This window comes from Mustela lutreola, chromosome 3 (assembly GCF_030435805.1).
Source record: "Mustela lutreola isolate mMusLut2 chromosome 3, mMusLut2.pri, whole genome shotgun sequence".
NCBI lineage: Eukaryota > Metazoa > Chordata > Mammalia > Carnivora > Mustelidae > Mustela > Mustela lutreola.
In genome coordinates, this window is record NC_081292.1 from 140,644,776 (window position 1) to 140,665,062 (window position 20,287).

The following is a 20,287-nucleotide window of genomic DNA, read 5'->3' on the forward strand; positions in this document are numbered from 1 at the left end:
TAAAAATATACAAACATAACTGTATTAGTTTCGCTTATAATACTTGTGATTAGTATTTGTGTAATAACTGAGTTGTCAATTAAAAAAAAACAAACCTGTTCTTTTCTATTCAGCCAAATGAGTAAAAGAAAAAAAACTGCTATTATCAATAAGTTAAGAGGATGAAGAAAAGAGAATATTTCAAGGTTGCCATTCTTTTTTTTTTTTTTTTTTTTTTTAGATTTTATTTATTTATTTGACAGAGTGAGATCACAGTAGGCAGAGAGGCAGGCAGGGAGAGAGAGAGCGGGAAGCAGGCTCCCCGCTGAGCAGAGAGCCTGATGCGGGACTTGATCCCAGGATCTCGAGATCATGACCTGAGCCGAAGGCAGCGGCCTTAACCCACTGAGCCACCCAGGTGCCCCGACAAGGTTGCCATTCTTTTTTTTTTTTTTTTTTTTTTTTTTTTTTAAAGATTTTATTTATTTATTTGACAGAGAGAGATCACAAGTAGACAGAGAGGCAGGCAGAGAGAGAGAGGGAAGCAGGCTCCCTGCTGAGCAGAGAGCCCGATGCGGGACTCGATCCCAGGACCCTGAGATCATGACCTGAGCTAAAGGCAGCGGCTTAACCCACTGAGCCACCCAGGCGCCCAAGGTTGCCATTCTTAAAGCAAGCCATAGAAATACTTTTCTAAAAGATTAACTTACAATTATGTACGTAAAAGAAATGATCTAATTTAATACTTAATCTTTATTACAATTAAAATACAGTATAAATTAAATTGCCCTGAGAATTTTTAATCCTAGTTATTTGGAAAAGGAATTAAATGATAACGTATGTTTTTTGGAGTTTGTAGAGTGAGAAGTAGTTTGGTGATTTGCCTGCAGAACTTGCATTGAGCTTATATATAAGATTTTTGTGTATTATATAGAAAAGGAGAAGATAGAAGTTTTGTTTAATCACACCATTTTGGAATATACTTATAGGTAAAAGATTGTTTTCAGGCTTCCTTGGGTCATGTGCCTGTGGTCACAAAGGCCATTTCCTTTGCAGTATTTCCAAGGGTTTATTTCCTGTCTCCCAAGTTCAAGTGTTCTGTGGCACAATTTTGGGATTTGAGAGAGGCTTGGACATACTGTTTGTTCTATAATCTCAGATGCTAGACAGTATCACTAGTGACTGGAAACTGTCTTTGGCTGATCTGAAATAACTAAGCTGATGTGTTGAGGGGCAAGGGGAACCAATAAAAATTAAAATCTGGACTCCTGTGGAATTCTGCCAACCAGGAGAATGAACATCAATAAACACATGAAGCTGACCCTAAATCTCAAAAACGGAAGAAAAGCTGAGTATACCAAAATATGTACATGTGGTAATTCCCTCTTACCTGCAGTTTAGCTCCCAAGGTTTCAGTTTTTCATGGCCAGCCATAGTCCAGAAGTAGATGGGTGATTAGTAGCCTAGCACTGCCGTAATGCCTTTATCGTTCACCTCACTTCACATCCTAACATAGGCATTTTTTTAAATTAACATATAATGTATTATTTGCCCCAGGGGTACAAGTCTGTGAATCCTCAAGCTTACACACTTCACAGCACTCATCATGACATAGGCATTTTATCTCGTATCACAAGAAGGGTATGAGTATAGTACAATATTTTAAAAGTGAGAAAGACCAGGTCATTTACTTAACTTTTATTATTAGTTATTGTTGATCTCTTACTATACTTAATTTATAAATTAAGCTTTGTAATAGGTATCTATGCATAGGAAAAAACATTGGGTTCAGTACTGTCCATGGTTTCAGGCATCCACAGGAGTCCTAGAACATATCCCCTGCTGATAAGGGGGCACTACTGTACTTTTACTCTTCAACTTTTTACTCAATTTTAAAGAAACCAATTTTTAAGAGAAAATTTTACTGTTTTTTATTTTTAAAATTGTATTTAAAAAATAGCAAGTAAATGGTTTTTCATAGTGAATTAAGTAAATTATTAAATTTTTTTACTTTAGTACTTTATAATTTTTCAAAGGACTGTATTATACCATAATGTTAAAAGTACACTTGGAAAAATATAAGATCTATACATATTCATTTGTATTGCATTTTCAACTTCTTCATTTCATTTCTTTCTCTTTTTTTTTTTAAGATTTTATTTATTTATTTCCCAGAGAGAGAGAGTTCACAAGCAGGCATAGAGGCAGGCAGAGAGAGGTGGGTAAGAGGCTCCCCGCCGAGCAGAGCGCCCGATGCCGGGCTTGATCCCTGGACCCTGAGATCATGACCCAAGCCGAAGGCAGAGGCTTAACCCACTGAGCCACCCAGGAGCCCCTTCATTTTATTTCTGTATAAATGAAATGCTACACAAACTTGAAATATATTCACTGTGATAATGAATTAATGAGAATCATATTTTAGCAGTACTTATTTATTTCAAAGAATTTGTTTTAGCACAGGGTGATATTTCATGTCATCTCAAAATATTGATATATACAGTGAGACTTAGAAAACAAAATTAGTAGATCTTCCTCTTCTGCCACTCTTTACTACCCATGTTCTCACTCATTATATATAAACATAAAAAGCTTCCACTTATGTTTATTACAGGCTTCTCCAGCTCACACAACTCCACAGACCCAGAATACGAGTGGTCGTCGAAGAAGAGCAGCTAATGAAGATCCTGATGAAAAAAGGAGGAAATTTCTAGAGCGAAATAGAGCAGCCGCTTCACGATGCCGACAAAAAAGGAAAGTCTGGGTTCAGTCTTTAGAGAAGAAAGCAGAAGACTTGAGTTCATTAAACGGTCAACTGCAGGTATGGTGCATAAATGTAAATTTGGTCTTATTTTTAATAATTGTGAACTTAGTTCTTCCTGTTTTTTCCAGTTAGCCATCCAGACATTTTAACACACAGTATTGGGTGTCTGTGGAATCTACAGTAAAGCATAGTTCTGTAAACCTATTTGAATAATAAGATGAAGTAATACAAAACTTGCAACACTGACACAATAAGGAAATGTTAGATGTAAGTTTTTAAGCCAGTTATCTGGCTTAAACTTTGTAAAGTTGTGGTATATAAAATTCAAAGAATCTTAAAATTTAAACTGTCACTGGTAGTTCACTTTTCTAGTTTTTTTGGTTTGTATCACAACTGTGAAGTTGCTTCAGTAATATTTTTAAGTTATTTGGTTCTTTGAATTAGAAATTTTGTTTATTTAGAGTGAATGTAGTGCTTAGAAAAAATGTCAGATTGACAGCTTTGGAAACTGAAGGGCTCTAATTTTCCACAGAACAGATACAGTATGGCCAGTGGCAGTAAAAAAATCACTTCATACTCCCTGCCATTGTGCCCCAGATGGGTTTCTTAGGAGCTTCATGGGATAAAAAGATTTTAAGACTCCTTTTTCAGTCTTATGCTAAGATTTCTGTTAATGGTGTCAGAGAGCACTAAGATTATTTCCTTCATTCTGCTTTTTCTTTCTTCCTTTCTTCCTTTTTGTTTTGTTTAAAGATTTATTTATTTATTCATTCATTCGTTTTAGCAAGGAGGGGTGGAGAGAAAGAGAACTAGGGGAGGAGCAGCAAGAGAGGGAGGAGACAAGAACCTGAGTGACTCTCCACTAAGCACGGTGAGATAGGGCTGGATCTCAGGACTCTGAGATCATGACCTGAGCTGAAATCAAGAGTGAAAGGCTTAACTTAATGAGCCACCCAGGTGCTCCCCACTTTTGTTTTGTTTTAATGTTGTGAATATTCTCCAGGAAAATCTTGTAAACTACCAGTTGATGAGCATCAGCTAGAAAACGGATGTTAATAGTTGTAGTCATTACTGGTCAGTCTTCTGAAGTAGCCATTCCCAGTGAAAAATGAATCTTTCCATATAATCATAATTGATGTTGAGACTTGCTGATTTGTTAAATCTATCTTTAAGGATGTCACCAATATAAACATCTGTTTAAATGCTTAGGAAAAAGTTTTTAACATCAGACATAGCACTTACTAAGGTAAATTTTATAAAAATTGTTTTATATGTGAGGCAGTCATCTTTTAAAATTCTATATTGTGCTTTAGATCTTGAAGCATAAGCTCTAGAACAAGTAAATTGTCTTGCAAAAATTTATTTTTAGCCATTTTATTTTAACCGTTTAGAAAAAATTTAAACACGATTTATCACATCACAGATATACACACACACACACACACACACACACACACACACACACACTAGGGTATTTTTTAAAATATTGTCTTACCATCATCTGATAAATTCTTTTTTTTTTTTTTTTTTAAGATTTTATTTGTTTATTTGACAGAGATCTCAAGCAGGCAGAGAGAGAGAGAGAGGAGGCAGCAGGCTCCCTGCTGAGCAGAGAGCCCGATGTGGGACTCGATCCCAGGACCCTGAGATCATGACCTGAGCCGAAGGCAGAGGCTTAACCCTCTGAGCCACCCAGGCCCCCCTCATCTGATAAATTCTTATTCAAGAACTATTTTCATAACTTCTTAGGAAAAAAACTTCTGATATTTTCCCTCTTAAACAAAATGAAACAGATTATAGGTACTACTTTATTTATGCTCAAAAAACGGCTATTCTTTGCCAGGTATCTCTTAGATTATGAATTACTAGTGTAATTTTTCAGATACTCATGTTACATTAACAAAATGATTTAGATGCATCTATTTTTTTTTTCTTTTGTGTTCTTAACACAATTACTCTTCTGAATGATTTGGCTATTTTTTAGTTGTCATTCTTAGCCTCAATTGCTTTACCCATAGAATCGAGATAAGTACCTGTTGATTCTATTTCCCTGAGGATTTTTTGCATAATTCAGTTGAGTTAAAATGAATGCAAGTATTTTTAAATACATAAATTTTGAATCTTAAATTTATCAATATTTTCCTTTGTAATTTGGCTTATTGTCCTTTTTAAGAAGTAAAAATATTTGAAAACTGTACTGTACAGGGGTATAGAAATACATAGTATCATTTACAGGATATTCTTCAACTTTAGGTGGGCCAGTTTTCTGCTTTGACCCAAGTCATGGCAATATTAACAGCTTTCATGAGATAACTGCTATTTCCGTAATTGTATTACAACCCTGGTCATCATTACTAATAGCAGCAGTGCTTTGTTATTTCAGAAAACCTTGAAAAATTCAGTATTCAGGATAAATATAACCTTTGTTTCATTCATCTCCTGTTTTTTCCACCATACAAACTACGATTAAATGTTACTATTGTAAAATATATTTTTGTATTTAATCTTGGTAGACATTTCTTGACTGGAGGAATAAAGGCAGGATTTATCATCTAGGTAAAAGTTACCAACACACCATTTCCAACATGAAACTTTTAAATAGAAGTCAAATTCAAGAAATTCCTAAATTAAGCTCTATAGTTGAATATAACATTAGTTAATACCTCAAATTACAAACAGAAAAGTAAAATCTATCTTTAATCATTGAAAACTAAGTGATGATGGAATCATGGTAAGATAGTGTTCTTAATTTTAGAAATGCATATCAGAACTTTAGTATATGAAATGATGTTATCTTTTTTTTTTTTTTAAGATTTTATTTATTTATTTGAGAGAGAGAGCATGGAGGTAGTGCAGAGGGAAAGAGACAAGGAGACTCCACAGTGAGCACAGATCCTGATGGAGAGCTCAATCCCAGGACTCTGAGATCATGACCTAAGCAGAAATCAAGAGTCGGATGCTTAACTGAGCCCACGCAGCATCCCCTAAGATATGCTCTTTAAAATACTTTTGTGAAAGAAGAAAATGAAGTTCATATGTATGTGTTAACCTGGAAAATTAGAATATATATATATATAAAGAAAGTTGTTGAAAACAACCCAAATGTCCATCAGTAGATGAATAGATAAATTATGGTATGTATATACAATAGAATATTATTTAGCCATAAAAAGGAGTGAATGTGGATGAACATGCTAGAATGTGGATGAACTCAGAACATTTTTCCTTAAGTGAAAGAAGCCAGAAACAAAGCCACCCATGACTCTGTTTATATAAAATACCTAGAAGGGGGTGCCTGGGTGGCTCAGTTAAGTGCAGATTCTTGATTTGGGCTCAGATCATGATCTGAGGGGAGTGAGATCGAGCCCCACATCATTTTCCATGTGGGTTTCGTGTCTGCTTGAGATTCTCTCTTTCTATGTGAAAAAAAAAGGAAAATATCAAGAGAGAAATTCGTAGAGATAAATGCAGATTGATGGTTGCCAGGAATGGGGGCAGGAGGAAGGGTGGTAGAAAATAGAAACTGGTTAATGGGTAAGAAGTTTTAATCTGGACTGACAGAAGTGTTTTATAATCATTTTGAGGGAGGTGGCTGCACAACACTGTAAACGTACTGAATACCACTAAATTGTTCAGTTTAAAATAGTTAGTTTTAGGGGCGCCTGAGTGGCTTATTTGGTTGGGTGTCTGCTTCAGCTTGGGTCATGCTTGGGTCATGGTCTCAGGGTCTAGGGATCGAATTCCGCATCGGGCTCCTTACTCAGTGGCAAATCTGCTTCTTTCTCTGCCTGACGCTACCCCTGCTTGTGCTTGCTCTCTCTCTGACAAATAAATAAAAAATCTTTAAAAAAAATAAAATGGTTAATTCTAGCTCATGGGAATGTCCGCTCAGTATTCAAAAAAATAGTGTACACTAAAATAGCACAACTCTGTTTCATTAATAAAAGGTTTATAGTTAGATGGACAAATGTGTAGATAAGGAAATTGGTATAGGAATGAATCCCTAAATTATAAGTAAAATTTTAGGAATGACATGTACCAGTAATAAGTTGTGAAGAGGCTATTGAGAACATGAATGATTTGGTAAGAAAGGTCCTTCAATTATGACTTTCTCTGTTGTTTCAAGTGGATAAGTGATTTCTATTTTTTGTTGCTTTTTAGTTATCAAACAAAAACAATTTTAAAAAGTGACAGATTCTGGTTTTCAGAATATTAAGAGTTAATAACATGCTTATGACAGATTCAGGCAGAAAAAATTTCAGTCTACCAACAACAAAACCGTTAACTGTGAAGAACAGAATGACTCGTTAAGAAAATTGAATGTGAGAGAAATAATTAAACTCTACTTTATGTGAAAACATTCATCAGTTCTACATTTCCTTAATAATCCTTCACGTGACATACAGGCTTAGCTGATCAGTATAGTGGGCAATAATGACCCATGGTTACTTATATATTACAAATACATTTTAATGAGTGTTGAGGTGTGACTGTACATGTTTTTACCAAATACATATTAAAGAACATTAATTATTCAACTCTCTTGCCCCCCTCACTGAATTTAATAATATTTTAGCTTTCTTTTTTTTTTTTTAAGATTTTATTTATTTATGTATTTGTCATAAAGAGAGAGAGAGCACACAAGTAGTCAGAGAGGCAGGCAGAGGCGGAGAGGAAAGCAGGCTCTCTGCTGAGCAAGGAGCCCGATGCGGGACTCGATCCTAGGACCCTGGGATCGTGACCTGAGTCAAAGGCAGCAGCCTAACCCACTGAGCCACCCAGGCGTCCCTATATTTTAGCTTTCTAAAATTGTTGCTAAAAAGACAATTTCATCAAATTGTATTAGAGACATGGCAATCTAGACCAAAACTTGGATACTGTTGATTATCAATCATTAGATTTTTAAAGACAAATATGACTGGGGCGCCTGGGTGGCTCAGTGGGTTAAAGCCTCTGCCTTCAGCTCAGGTCATGATCCTGGGATCAAGCCCCACATCGGGCTCTCTGCTCTGCAGGGAGCTTGCTTCCTCCTCTCTCTCTGCCTGCCTCTCTGCCTACTTGTGATCTCTGTCAAATAAATAAATAAAATAAATAAATTTTTAAAATCTTTTAAAAAACTAATATATGATTTTATTATCTTGAAAGAGTTTTCACCTTTTTGTGGTTTTTTCAGTTACACTGATTTTTTTTTTTTTTTTTTTTTTTTTTTTTTTTTTTTTTTTTAAACTTTTTTTTTTTTTTTTTTTTTTTAAAGATTTTATTTATTTATTTGACAGAGAGAGAGAGCAAGCACAGGCAGACAGAGTGGCAGGCAGAGTCAGAGGGAGAAGCAGGCTCCCTGCCAAGCAAGGAGCCCGATGCGGGACTCGATCCCAAGACGCTGGGATCATGACCTGAGCCGAAGGCAGCTGCTCAACCAACTGAGCCACCCAGGCGTCCCAGTTACACTGATTTTTGAATTGTGTTTTCAGCTTACAAATTCAGCATGTTTCCTTTGTGAACAAAGGCAGATTCTTTATTAATAGTAGCTCCTTAACAGTTACTCTTTGTATAAAACTTGGGAGTTTTCATTGTGGATTTTGCTTTTAAAACAGTTATTGCACAATGTGTGTGGAGTAGAAGCTCAATAAATTGGGGAAAAAAAAAAGCATTCTTCCATAGCCGGATATATGAGGAGTTTTCACTGATAAGTTAATGATAACAGAAGAGGTTTTGTTATTGCTCTATTGACTTAAAAGGGATCCAAAAAAAAAAAAAAAGAATACCCAAATAGTATTTTATTTATCACTTGAAATATAAAGGAATGGTGACAATTGGAAGATGCTAAACCTGTTTGTTTTAATTCCTGAAAAAAAAATAGTGTTCTATGTTATCACTGCCTTTCTTCTTTTCCCCTGAGTTTTAAGCAGGTTCTAGAGAGGGAGAAGGTAACAGTGCTGCCACTACTACTTCATGCATTTTATTTTGAGCCTGAGACCTAGTACTTCTTTTTATTAGGCCTTACTAAAAATCCTTGAGCCTTTACTTCCCTATCTGTCATACTCAAAGAATAAGTACTGTTATGAAGATCAAATGAGAGAGAGGGTATAGCGAAATCTGTTACAACTACAGTATGCAAATGCTAGTTATTGATTTTTCATTCTGTCATTAAACATCTTTTGTGTGCAGGGCATTTTATTAGACGTAGGAGATAAAACAGTGAAAAAGACATTGTCCTTACGCTTACAGAATTTGTGGTTTAGCAGAGGAGACTGGCACAAAACAAAGTATGAGAAAACTCTGAAGGAAAATAAGATAAGGGTCATTCCCATTCATTTTGCAAGGAATTTCCAAAGTATTAAGAAACCTCTCATTTTTTTTTCTGTTGTTACAGACCTATGTTCTCCATTGTAAGGTTTTACATCCATGACGGTCCTTGGAACTGTGTGATGGGAATCTTGATACTTAATCTTTGAGTTTTGTGAAGACTAAACATGAAGAAAATTGTATCTTTAACAATGAGAAACTCTCCAAAGAAGAAACTGTCTAATATTATTTCTTTAATTTTGGGGATAGTGGCTGAACTAGAAAGTCAAAGATCATAAATTAATGGAATACTAGGTCCTCAGTCTATGGCCAGGTATCAATGAGAAGCTGTGATAGATTAATCAGTTGGCTGATTTGGTCTGTCATTATTTCATCAGTCTAATCTGCTTCATTCATATAAACTGTTAAAAAAAAATTTTTTTGTTCATAGTATATAATTAACCTTTGAGTAGCTATAGGTGCAATGGAGCAGTGGTACAGAAAATGCCAAAGTAATTTACATTTTATTTTAGATCAGAATAACAATTTTTCCCAGCATCTGCTTTATCTTACCAAAAATGTTTACCTTGACCAAAAACATCATAATATGGTTTATGCTGAATGTCTCTGTAGGATATTTAGAAGAGAGGGCATTTGTGATTTTTTAAAAATTCTGTAATTGAGATGACACTGTAAAATATGCCAATTATCATTTTATGTCTGAGAAAATTAACAGTGCGGATACATTGGTGAAGTTGTTGGTATAAATAATGAAATTAGGACCTCTGACCATTTTTGTATTATTTAAGCAACTTCATATCACCTTTCTTTGGAAATTTTTTTTCCTCCCCCTGAACATAGAATTACTCATAGTTCTAAAATGTAACTATGTACTTAGTCTTTAGTAGGCTGTGGGCTGTACTCTGGGGATACAAAAAGCAAAGATAATCCCTACCCTTGAGAAATTCCCAATCCAACAGAGGTGGCAAACAAGTAAACCAAAAATAACAATCCTGCGTAGTAAATACTATGTAAATGTACACATGTATGTGCATACGTGTCTGTGAGCACAGAAATGGACTCCTTTTCCTATCTGAAATTATACTGTACTTATTTCACTCTTAAAGATGAATGAAAAAATTAGCAAGGCAAGAAAAAGGAGAGGAAAGCTTTTGTAGGTAGAGACAACATTGTGTATTTTCAAAATTTCTATTTGTATAGGTCAAAACGGTTAAATATTTTTCCCCCCATAGGGTCAAACTAATATGAAAGGGGGGGTCACAGGCACCAGATTATAAGAGATTATATGTTGTGAACTAAAAATACATATCCAGGGATACCTACGTGGCTCAGTCCGTTAAGCATCTGCCTTTAGCTCAGGTCACGATCCCTGGGTCATGGGATTGAGTCCCACATCTGGCTCCTTGCTCAGCAGGGATCCTGCTTCTTTCTCTGTCTGCCACTCCCCCTGCTTGTGCTCTCTCTTTCTCTCTGTCTAAGCCAAATAAATAAAATCTTAAAAATAAATAAATAAAATAATAAAAATACACATCAGCCCTCTTTCATATTACAGAAGTTAAAAGGAGAAACCTGTTAGGAGTCTCAAGTTCAATCTGACACAGCAGAGAGGGAAAGATTTGGGGTATTATGTATTAGATTATTCGTAACCTGGTTTCTCATTTTTGGTGTCATTAATAAAGAGGCGTAAAATTAGTATATTGACATTGACTGCAGTATTCCATAGAAAAGAGTTTTCTAAACAACTTATTTTTTTAAAAGCAAAATTCTAAACTCTAAAGATTCCCCTTTTGTATTTTTGATCATTGCACACCCATTCTTATCTCAGATGCAATTTTGTAAACACGATTTAACCTTTATTTAATGTTTAGCTTTACTGTAAGCATCAGTTTTTGTTCTGTACTTTAATGTATTATTGCAGTTTGTTGTTATAGGGGTGTGAGAAACTAACCAACAGACTTGCTTAACTTTTATTCTTTGAATTTTTATGTTTCTGTCATTGATCACTTGAGGAAAGCTAATGAGTCTAATCTGCTAAATTATTTTACATTCCTCTTTCTGGTTAGGAGACCAAGGGATGGAAAACAAAGTGCCTGAGCTTTTAGGAAAGTACACATGCTTCTTTTATTTTTTTAATTTGGGGTTCATAGATGAAATCTGAATACTTAAGGTTAATATAAGTTCAAATAAGTAGTTTAGCGGTGTTTCTAAATTAAGAATTCCTTACCATTTTATTAAATCCACATTATTCTAACTCCTGATTATTGGTAATTATCACTAATTTATGCATCTTTAATATCTGAGGGTGACCAAAAGGAATTAAATGGAACCTCTTAATTTGGAAGTTTTATATAGAATTTACCAGATTAATGCATTCAAAACAACGGCTGAAGTGCTCATTTATTTTAATTAACATATAATGTATTATATGGCCCAGGGGTATAGGTCTGTGAATCATCAGGCTTACACATTTCATTGAAGTGCTCATTTTCTAATGAGGACTATACCAGGGGTGCTTGGGTGGCTCAGTCAGTTAGACATCCAAATCTCAGGTCATGATCTTGGGCATCATGGATCAAGCCCCACATCAGGCTCAGCTTAGAGTCTGCTTGGGATTCCTTCCCTCTCCTTCCTCTGCTCCTACCCTCACTTATGCCTTCCTTCTCTCTAAAATAAATGAATAAATAAAATCGATTAAAAAAAAATAAGGACTAGGACAATCCACCATTAATTTGCCAGATTTAAATTTAGATGTATACAAATTATCTAGATTGAGGGGAAGCTAATCTGTTTAGATAATTTTATCTGTTTTCATTGTTTCTATGTCCAGCACAGTTCCTTGCTCCATTTTAAGTATCCATGATTCTTTGGTTATTGTGGTTTCCTCTGTGGAGCTCTTCATAGTTTCTGGAAAACTAGAAACTTGCCTAATTGAGTTTCCAGGATAAATTTTTCGTTTTCAAGTGCAGAATCAGTGAAATTCATTCTGACTCCCTTGATGTTTCTAATTTTTCAAATAATCAAAAGAATATGCAACATAAGTAAAAAATAACCCTCTATGAGTAACCTGTAATACATAAGCAGTCCCAAGGCAAATGATAATATAAAAACTTCGAAATATGTTCTCCAGTCATGTCATTATCTTGTTTAAATTTTTATACAAGTTGCAGTCTTTGTACAAATGCTAAAATATGCAAACTGATGTGTACTGATTAAACCTATTTAAGCAGTATATTTTGTATATTCCTTGATACTCTGTTAAAGATAACCGATATTCTTGATTTTCACTTGTTATAAATAGTAAGAAATGTTTAGTCTGATGCTGTTAAGGTACATAAGTTGTTTCTTCTCCAGAGTGAAGTCACCCTGCTGAGAAATGAAGTGGCACAGCTGAAACAGCTTCTTCTGGCTCATAAAGATTGCCCTGTAACTGCCATGCAGAAGAAATCTGGCTATCATAGTGAGTAATGTTCCATTACCTATAGCCTTAGGCAACATCAGTGAAATACTGCAAGAGCGAACCGAGCTGCCATTAAAAAAAAAAAAAAAAAGAAAAAACCAAGAGACTGCAGTTCTAATATTTAATATTAAATATCAGAACTTCTGCAAGGTTATTATGGAATGGGGAATATACTTTATAGAATTGAGAATTTTTGAATTTTCCTATTTCTAGCTTTTTTCCTAGGGATTATTATACACCAACAAAACAAGTTAATAATTTAAAATACACTGTAAGTACTGATGATATTTTGGCTTCCCAGATTAGCATTTTGTCTTAGAATGGCAGTGAAATACTACTTCTTTTCCAGCCCTCCATTCAGTAATTTTTTTTAAATTAACTGTCTTCACTTAACAATATAGAGCAATATAGAGTACCCGTTTACAGTATTGGATCCTTTTGTTCTTCATTAAATATCAGCACTGTGCAATTTTTATATTGTTTCAGATCTTTATATTGAATCTTTTAGTCATAAAAATGCTAAAACAGAACACTATTTAAATTATCTGCTTTTAAGTTTTCTCTTACATGTTTTCCTCAAAATGAGATTCTTCTTTTTTCAGCATTTTAAAGGTTAATTGTGCTTTTTCCTTCTTGTAATGTCCTTCTTTTTTGATAAGATGCACAATATTGGAGCCAGCTGTTACTCTTGAATAAATGGCCAATTTTGTCCATCGTACACAAATTTGTAACAAATAACAGAGCTGGGGATGCATTAGGCAACTTCATAATATATAACCCACAGCTTTCCCTTTCATGATTTAGTGATATTTCAGGATATTTGTAAATGTGAAGATTGTTTCAACCATATGTATCCACTTCATTTTAATTTGCCAGTGTCAGTAATTCAAAAGAAAGAAACATTTTGTATTGGATGCAAACAGTTCCTCAGGTGCTCACGATAAAACTTAATGGCCACCATCTTTACTTGTAGTCATTGTAAGCAGTTTCATCAGAATAGGCAATATTTTTTAATTTAAAAGATTCAGAAGATTTAGCAACTCTCTACTGCCATATATATTTAGAACATTGATTTTTGTCAGTTTTGAGCAAATAAATCTCAGCCCTTTGATATCTAGTCATTTTCACAGAATGGTGAAACACATTGTGGAGTAAATTGGACCCATATAGAAATATGTTTGGGGTTTGTATTAACAATGATTGCTGCAGGGATGAGACCATTATGGCTCCCATATGACTTAACAACATAATTTCCTATAGAAGCTACTGAGTTCAGCATTATGCATATATGATTTTCTTAACAAGAGAGCTCTCTTGAATTTTGATAGTTCAAAAAGAAGTATAAAAATTATTCTACAAAATTAGAAGGAAAATGAATTTTTCAGTTACAGCCAATTAAAAATTTATCTCATCTGCTATTTTTTAATCTTAGATAATCTCTTAGATAATCTCAACAGTTTTATCTCTATAATCAAGGCATCATGCTGAGTAAAGGCAAGCTATTTTTCATTTTAAGCAATAACTTATAAAGATGTTTTTATAAAGATTATAGATGTACGAGTTTATATGCCACACATACCCTTAAATAAACTGAAAGTCTATATTAAGTTTTGGGTTTGTTTGTTTGTTTTTAAGATTTATTTATTTATTTGACAGAGATCACAAGTAGGCAGAGAGGCAGGCGGAGGGAGAGGGGAAGCAGGCTCCCCGCTGAGCAGAGAGCCCAATGTGGGGCTCAATTCCAGGACCCTGACACCATGATCTGAGCCAAAGCAGAGGCTACTGACACCCAGGCACCCGTAGATTAATAACTTTTTAGGGAATATGCATTATGCTAGGTTGTATAGACTGTAAGAAATGAATAAGACATTTTTGATGTTTGGAGTTATTCCTACTTTTTTTTCTGTCTAGCCATCTAGATAATCAAACCAAAGTAAAACTTTAGTTTTAGCATAGAATTAGTTCCCTTCAGCTCTTGGGAGGTAACTGAGTTTTGTAGAAATTTTAAAGTAATTTCTCTTTTCAAACTTGAAGTCTTAGGGGAAAAAATGATTTCTCTGTTGTTTAGTAGTCAAGGTATTTAGACTGACTACTTAAATCTCAGAGAAAATGTGGGGAAATTCAGATACCTAACACTGTTCATGTTGTAGCACACAGCTCTTGCTAATGGTGGTGAATTGTAATAGTTAACACTTTCAAAACATTTGTGAAATTAAAGTTTAACAGAAACTAAAGAATATTACAAAATCTTTCAGGTAAAGGTCACAGTATAAATGCACACACCATAGAGTTTCTCAGTTCTAAGGCTCCCCACTCAGTTCTCAGGACTGAGTTCTAAGTTCTAAGGACTCAGTTCTAAGTCCCCACCTTGTAGGATGAAATCCCTCAGTCATGGGAAAGCCCTGACAATTGGGGTCACATTAACAATCAAATGGTATAAAACATGAATGAATATATGAGTACATTTGTAATGTTTGGATTCTATGAAGAATAAAACATGAGTGGATCTTACTACCATTAATTCATATTTTCTAGATCTCTAGGCATAATTAAAATGGTATTTTACTTGTTTCCATAATCCTAAGTGGGAAAGAAAGCTTCTTGGGCCCTAAGTATAATTGAGAGCTTATATTTTCATTGATGACAATATATATGAACATAGGTGGAAAACTTCATAGTGTGAATTGTCAAACAGCTGGGGGTTTTGTAGCTTTCGAGCTGAAAATGGCTCTTGGAGTGCAGTAAGATTTCATTCTTTCTAGTGCTTGTGATTATACTAATGATTTTTCTCTCACCTTCTAGAATTGGACAGGTTTTTACATTATAAAGATATTTTATTTATGTAAAATTTATAATTATGTCCTTTATAAAGGGAGTACCTGATGCTTTGTGCAGCCTAAGGATTTGCTTTACCTAGTTCTGAAAGTCTGGAGATAGGCACTTGTCCTTACAGTTTACTAGTTAATTTTGAGTCCTTTCACTGCATATTTATATTTCCTTATACTGTTCATCACAGATCAGCCTCTTTAGGTTTGAAAGAAGGCATATCCCTAGAATTTAACCTTGAGAGAAAAGTCAGTTTGTTTTCTTGTTGAAGAAGAGAGGTGAAATAAAGAGAACTTTTTAGTGTTCTTTTCAGTTAAAGTGTCATTGCCAGAGTTTGGGTTTTTCTGAACACATATATAACTGTTGTATTGGCTCTTTAACTGAATTATAAATATTTTATAACATTTGTTATTGCTTCACCAGAAAAGTGTCCTTTCTGCTTTATGTAATTTTAAAAGGATTATGGATTTTTTTTTAATTGTATCTGGAGGTCAAATTTTTATCTTGAGGTGTGATTTTGCATTTCTAGCAGATTTATAGAGAAGATGGCATTCTGTCTAATTAATACATTTTAAAATCTGCTTTATAAAATTGCGTGGATTTGAGGTAAACTTGTCAAAATTCTGAAAGTACTGTATTTAGAAGATTCTCAAAATGATGAATTTTATTTGAACTGAAGTCTAGCTGGCCAGGTTCCTTCTCTTCTGTCTTCTGTATCACAAATGATGGGATAAGTCCTGTTTTAAGGGTCCAGACAGAGGCTTTTAATAACTGACTTTCAGAATAGGCACCTGGTCATTATCAAGCAGGCCAGTTTGCATTGTCAGATTTGATGGAAAGCCTTCTTGTTATTTTTAAGCACTAAATAAAAAATTATTTTAATGCCAAGTGAAAAGTACAAAAGAATACATCCAGTATGATACTGTTTTCAGGATGTTCAAATATAAACAAAGCTAAGTAATATTGTAGATAGATACCTATTTGGTAAAGCTTCAAACAAAAAACAAGGGCATGGTTAAAGAACCATCAGAATGGTGATTACCTTTAATGAGGAGTCTCCAGGAAGCATCACTGTTACTGGCAGTGTTCTCTTAAGTTTGGGATGAGGATCACAGTTCCTGGTTCACGTTATCATTGTATCTCCTAAGTTACATACACTATAATTGCTTGTGTGTTGTGCATATCAAATTTTTCACTAACTGAAATTATTAGAATCTATCCTTTTAAAATGAGAAAGGTGTAGGAGATTCATTGTTCAGGCCTAAAAGTTGGTAGCTTTTCATAAAAACTTAGAAAGCCCCTTTCTGAATATCTTTTCCATTGCAGTGTCTAGAGTTTTATATAATGTTTTATTTGAACCCCAATTAATTCATGCAGCTATAACAGCTGGTGGCATTTAGAGTCTAAATACTGCTTATTCTCAGGTGGATGCATCATTAGAATCAGGTGTTGTAATCACCCATCGCTGCAGTAGATGGAAAGTCAGCCAGAATAAATATAGTTCTGGAGCGTGCAGAGGGAATAATTTGAAAATGTAATTTGTATGTAAGAATTCATTTTGTTTATGCGTGTGGTTATAATTTTTCTTTTTTTTTTTTTAATAAGAATGGCGGGTAGACAGACTGGTTTTGTTAAATGTGTTACTTCGTGTTTGGTTATATTAAGTACAAGGCTCTCTCCCAAATTCCTGCCTGATTGCTTAACACTGTTTAGCAAATACCTTAACTCTGTTCTGTGAGGCACACAGAGCCTTCCCCATGCCTGATTGTACCTTCATCTGACCTGCTGTGGTAAAATGGCCTGCTTCGAGCTTAGAGCCACATTTCATTTATTCAGGCCCAGTCATACCAACTTAGCTCAGTAACCAACTTTATAAAAGCCTGACTTTTCACTCTGTATATTGACAAATGACTGATACATTCTTCCAGATGTCTTTAAGAAACAGTAACTTTTGTTTTTTCCACCCAGCCGCTGATAAAGATGATAGTTCAGAAGACCTGTCAGTGCCAAGTAGTCCACATACGGAAGCTATACAGCATAGTTCTGTCAGCACATCCAATGGAGTCAGTTCAACCTCCAAGGCCGAAGCAGTGGCCACCTCAGTCCTCACGCAGATGGCGGACCAGAGTACAGAGCCTGCGCTTTCGCAGATTGTTATGGCTCCTGCCTCCCAGTCACAGCCCTCAGGAAGTTGATTAAAAACCTGCAGTGCAGCAGTTTTAGATACTCATTAGTGACTTCAAAGGGAAATCAAGGAAAGACCAGTTTCCATTTATGCGAAATCTGTGGTTGTAAATTTTTTTTTTTACTTGAAATTAAATTTGGCTCTAAAGTTGGTGTAGCAGCAGTTGATGATCAGACTGAACAACAGATTTTAGTCTCTGGAAAAAGACTGATTTTGCTTTTTTTATAAATATTGTTAGATTTATTAATTTTCTGTGCTCAATGTGTAAATTGTATTATAATTCATTGTGGTTTATTTCATTTTTAATTTGGTGGTGTTTTAATAAATGGGGGTGTTACTGAATCTCTTCCCACTTCCATTTCTTTTGACCACCTCTTAATCCTCAACTGTGATGGTAGTATTGTTTATCATTTATACCAAAGTTCTGCATAGTCCCTGTTGACTTTGTAATATTAACAAGGTCATAAAGCACTAGCAAGAGAGAGATAGAGATTTGCTTTTAATCTTTTTGCCTTTTATTTTGCACATTATGCAAAAGGAAAAACATTAGAGAACACTTTTTAAGTGAGTGAAACATGGTAAGAGACATACGATGCTTTTATGCACACTCTGAAACTAAATCAAGATCATTAATCGTGTGTTTTCTTTAAGATTTTAAGTAGACATGAATTTTGGAATCCTTTATCATTTCAAAATGACTATTTTTTTGAGTCTTAAATTCAGTATTTTAAACCCTATGTTTTGAGGCTGTTAAAAATATGAAATTATATAATCTATGATACAGGGTTATCCAATATCTTAACAACTTTTTGAAATTAGGTTTTGGTTTTAGTTTTTTGCAGATTTCAGGTTACAAACTAAGAAGTTTATGCATAATCAAGTATGGTATGGTTGCCAGAAAAAGTCTAAAAATTACTTAGAAAATTTAAGACTGTTTACCCCCATTGTCTTGTACTTGCAAGCTAAGTTGTACTTATTCTTGTGAAAGCACTGTCATCTTTTAGTAGCAAATTTTGATAACGTTTCTCGTGGGAAAAAAAATCAGTATCTATCTTTAGAACAATGTAATTATAATGTGGGAAGCAAGAGTGGATGAGAGAGAGTGTGTGTATGTGTATGTATGTGTGTATGTTTCTTTCAATAGTTTATGCCAGCAGTCTTTGCTTGAATGTTTAACGATGCCTTCAGTGTGATGCTGGCCAATAGATGATTGCAATTTAAAATGTCATTACTGTGCAGGCTTGGATAACTAACATTCCATGATGTAGTTTGTTTCTGATGAGATGATTGTAGGTACACTTTTCTCATTATCCAATCATCTGTGGGATACTGAGTTTTCTAATGTGCCATTATCTATTTTTATTCTGCAGTTATGTTCAAAATACAGTACAATATTTTAAAATAGACTAAATTGTTAAAAATAAAGTAGTAGATGTGTGTAAGACAACTTTGTAAAATAGTTATGAGTCCTACCCAGTAGCAACGTCTGGCATTCAAGCAGGATTCCATTATGTAAATATCTGTAATGCATTTATAATAAGTTGTGTAGTTTGTTCTGCATCTATACTACACTATTTACAAACGTCTCAGTGCCATCTCCTAATGAGACTGACATTTAAAAAACCTATATCAAATATCCTTGATAATTCAAGGAAATATCCCACCTGCCTAAGTTCCAAACTGGGACACATTCAAATCATACAAATGACATTTCAGGACTTTTAGGTATGAAGATAATAAGATTTTTATTGTTTGGCTTATTAAAAGTGAGCATTTTTAGTTGATAATCCTACTTCTAAATTTTTTTTTTATTTTTAACTGATTTTATAATTTTAAAGTAATGAATTTCTAATCGTGACTTTGCCATAGTTATGCTAAGGAGTTGATCTCAAAGGCACAAAATATGAATTCTGCAAGAACGCTATTTTTTATTGTAGTTTGGATGGGTTAGGAAAAGCCTCAATTTTTTCACTCTCCTAAGTCCTTCAGTATATTTTTCTTTTATTATTTATGCAAGTTAAAGTTTTTTGGTAACAGGAATTCTTGCAACTGTAAAATAAAACTACATAGATGTAAGAAGTCATGTAAACGGTTAATGAACTTACAAAGGTTAGCAAAACTTTCATTGTAAATCAGTCTGTACTCAGCAAATAAAAAACCATTATTAGTTGTATAAACACAAATTCCATTTTGACTTTCAGGATGTCACACTACTTCTGTACCTAGCATTTTGAGTCCTTATATTTGCAATGTTACACAAACTGTACTACTTTCTTTTATGTGCAGTTTGCATGAGTAAACCATCAGAGAATAAATTCTATCTTTAAATTATGTTCATAATTTGCTTGTCCTTATCTATCTTTCATAAAGTAAGATCACCTGATAATGATATGGGTTTTTGTTTTGTTTTGTTTTTCCTGCAGGACATTTATTATCTGAAAAGAACAGGGTAGTCTTTCTATTTATATGATAAAAATTTATTCCTTCTGAAAGACACTGCAGGGTGCTCAGGCCTTGTTCTCTGCATTCATTAAACCCCATTTGTATACAGTGAACCTTTAATCTTCCCCAACCCGGAACATTCCCCCAACCACAGCCACACACAGATCTACCAGCCTTTGGCATTTCTTGGCGACTGCCTAACAAAACATCTTGAACATGACGTGTCCAACATTGCGTCTCAACTGTAGTTCAGTGTGACATGTCCAGCACTGGCTCTTCATCATCTCCCACCTTCCCTGCAAGTGTGCTTCTCCAGCAGTCTTTCATAAGG

The 20,287-nt window shown here is 34.5% G+C and overlaps 1 protein-coding gene across 5 annotated transcripts in view; it reads left to right on the forward strand.

Moving 5' to 3' along the window:
• The window catches only part of ATF2 (activating transcription factor 2), an 84,945-nt gene extending 65,091 nt beyond the window's left edge, over positions 1-19,854 (forward strand). For 4 of the 5 annotated variants that reach the window (XM_059166981.1, XM_059166984.1, XM_059166982.1 and 1 more), the window contains 3 exons: positions 2,591-2,797; positions 12,398-12,503; positions 17,298-19,854. In XM_059166981.1, coding sequence (XP_059022964.1) covers positions 2,591-2,797; positions 12,398-12,503; positions 17,298-17,524 — 540 coding nt within the window. In that variant the 3' untranslated portion in view covers positions 17,525-19,854. Of the gene's footprint in view, positions 1-2,590; positions 2,798-12,397; positions 12,512-17,297 lie in introns of those variants that run through there. The other variant, XM_059166985.1, reaches the window with a different exon arrangement.
• The last annotated feature ends 433 nt before the right edge of the window (positions 19,855-20,287 follow it).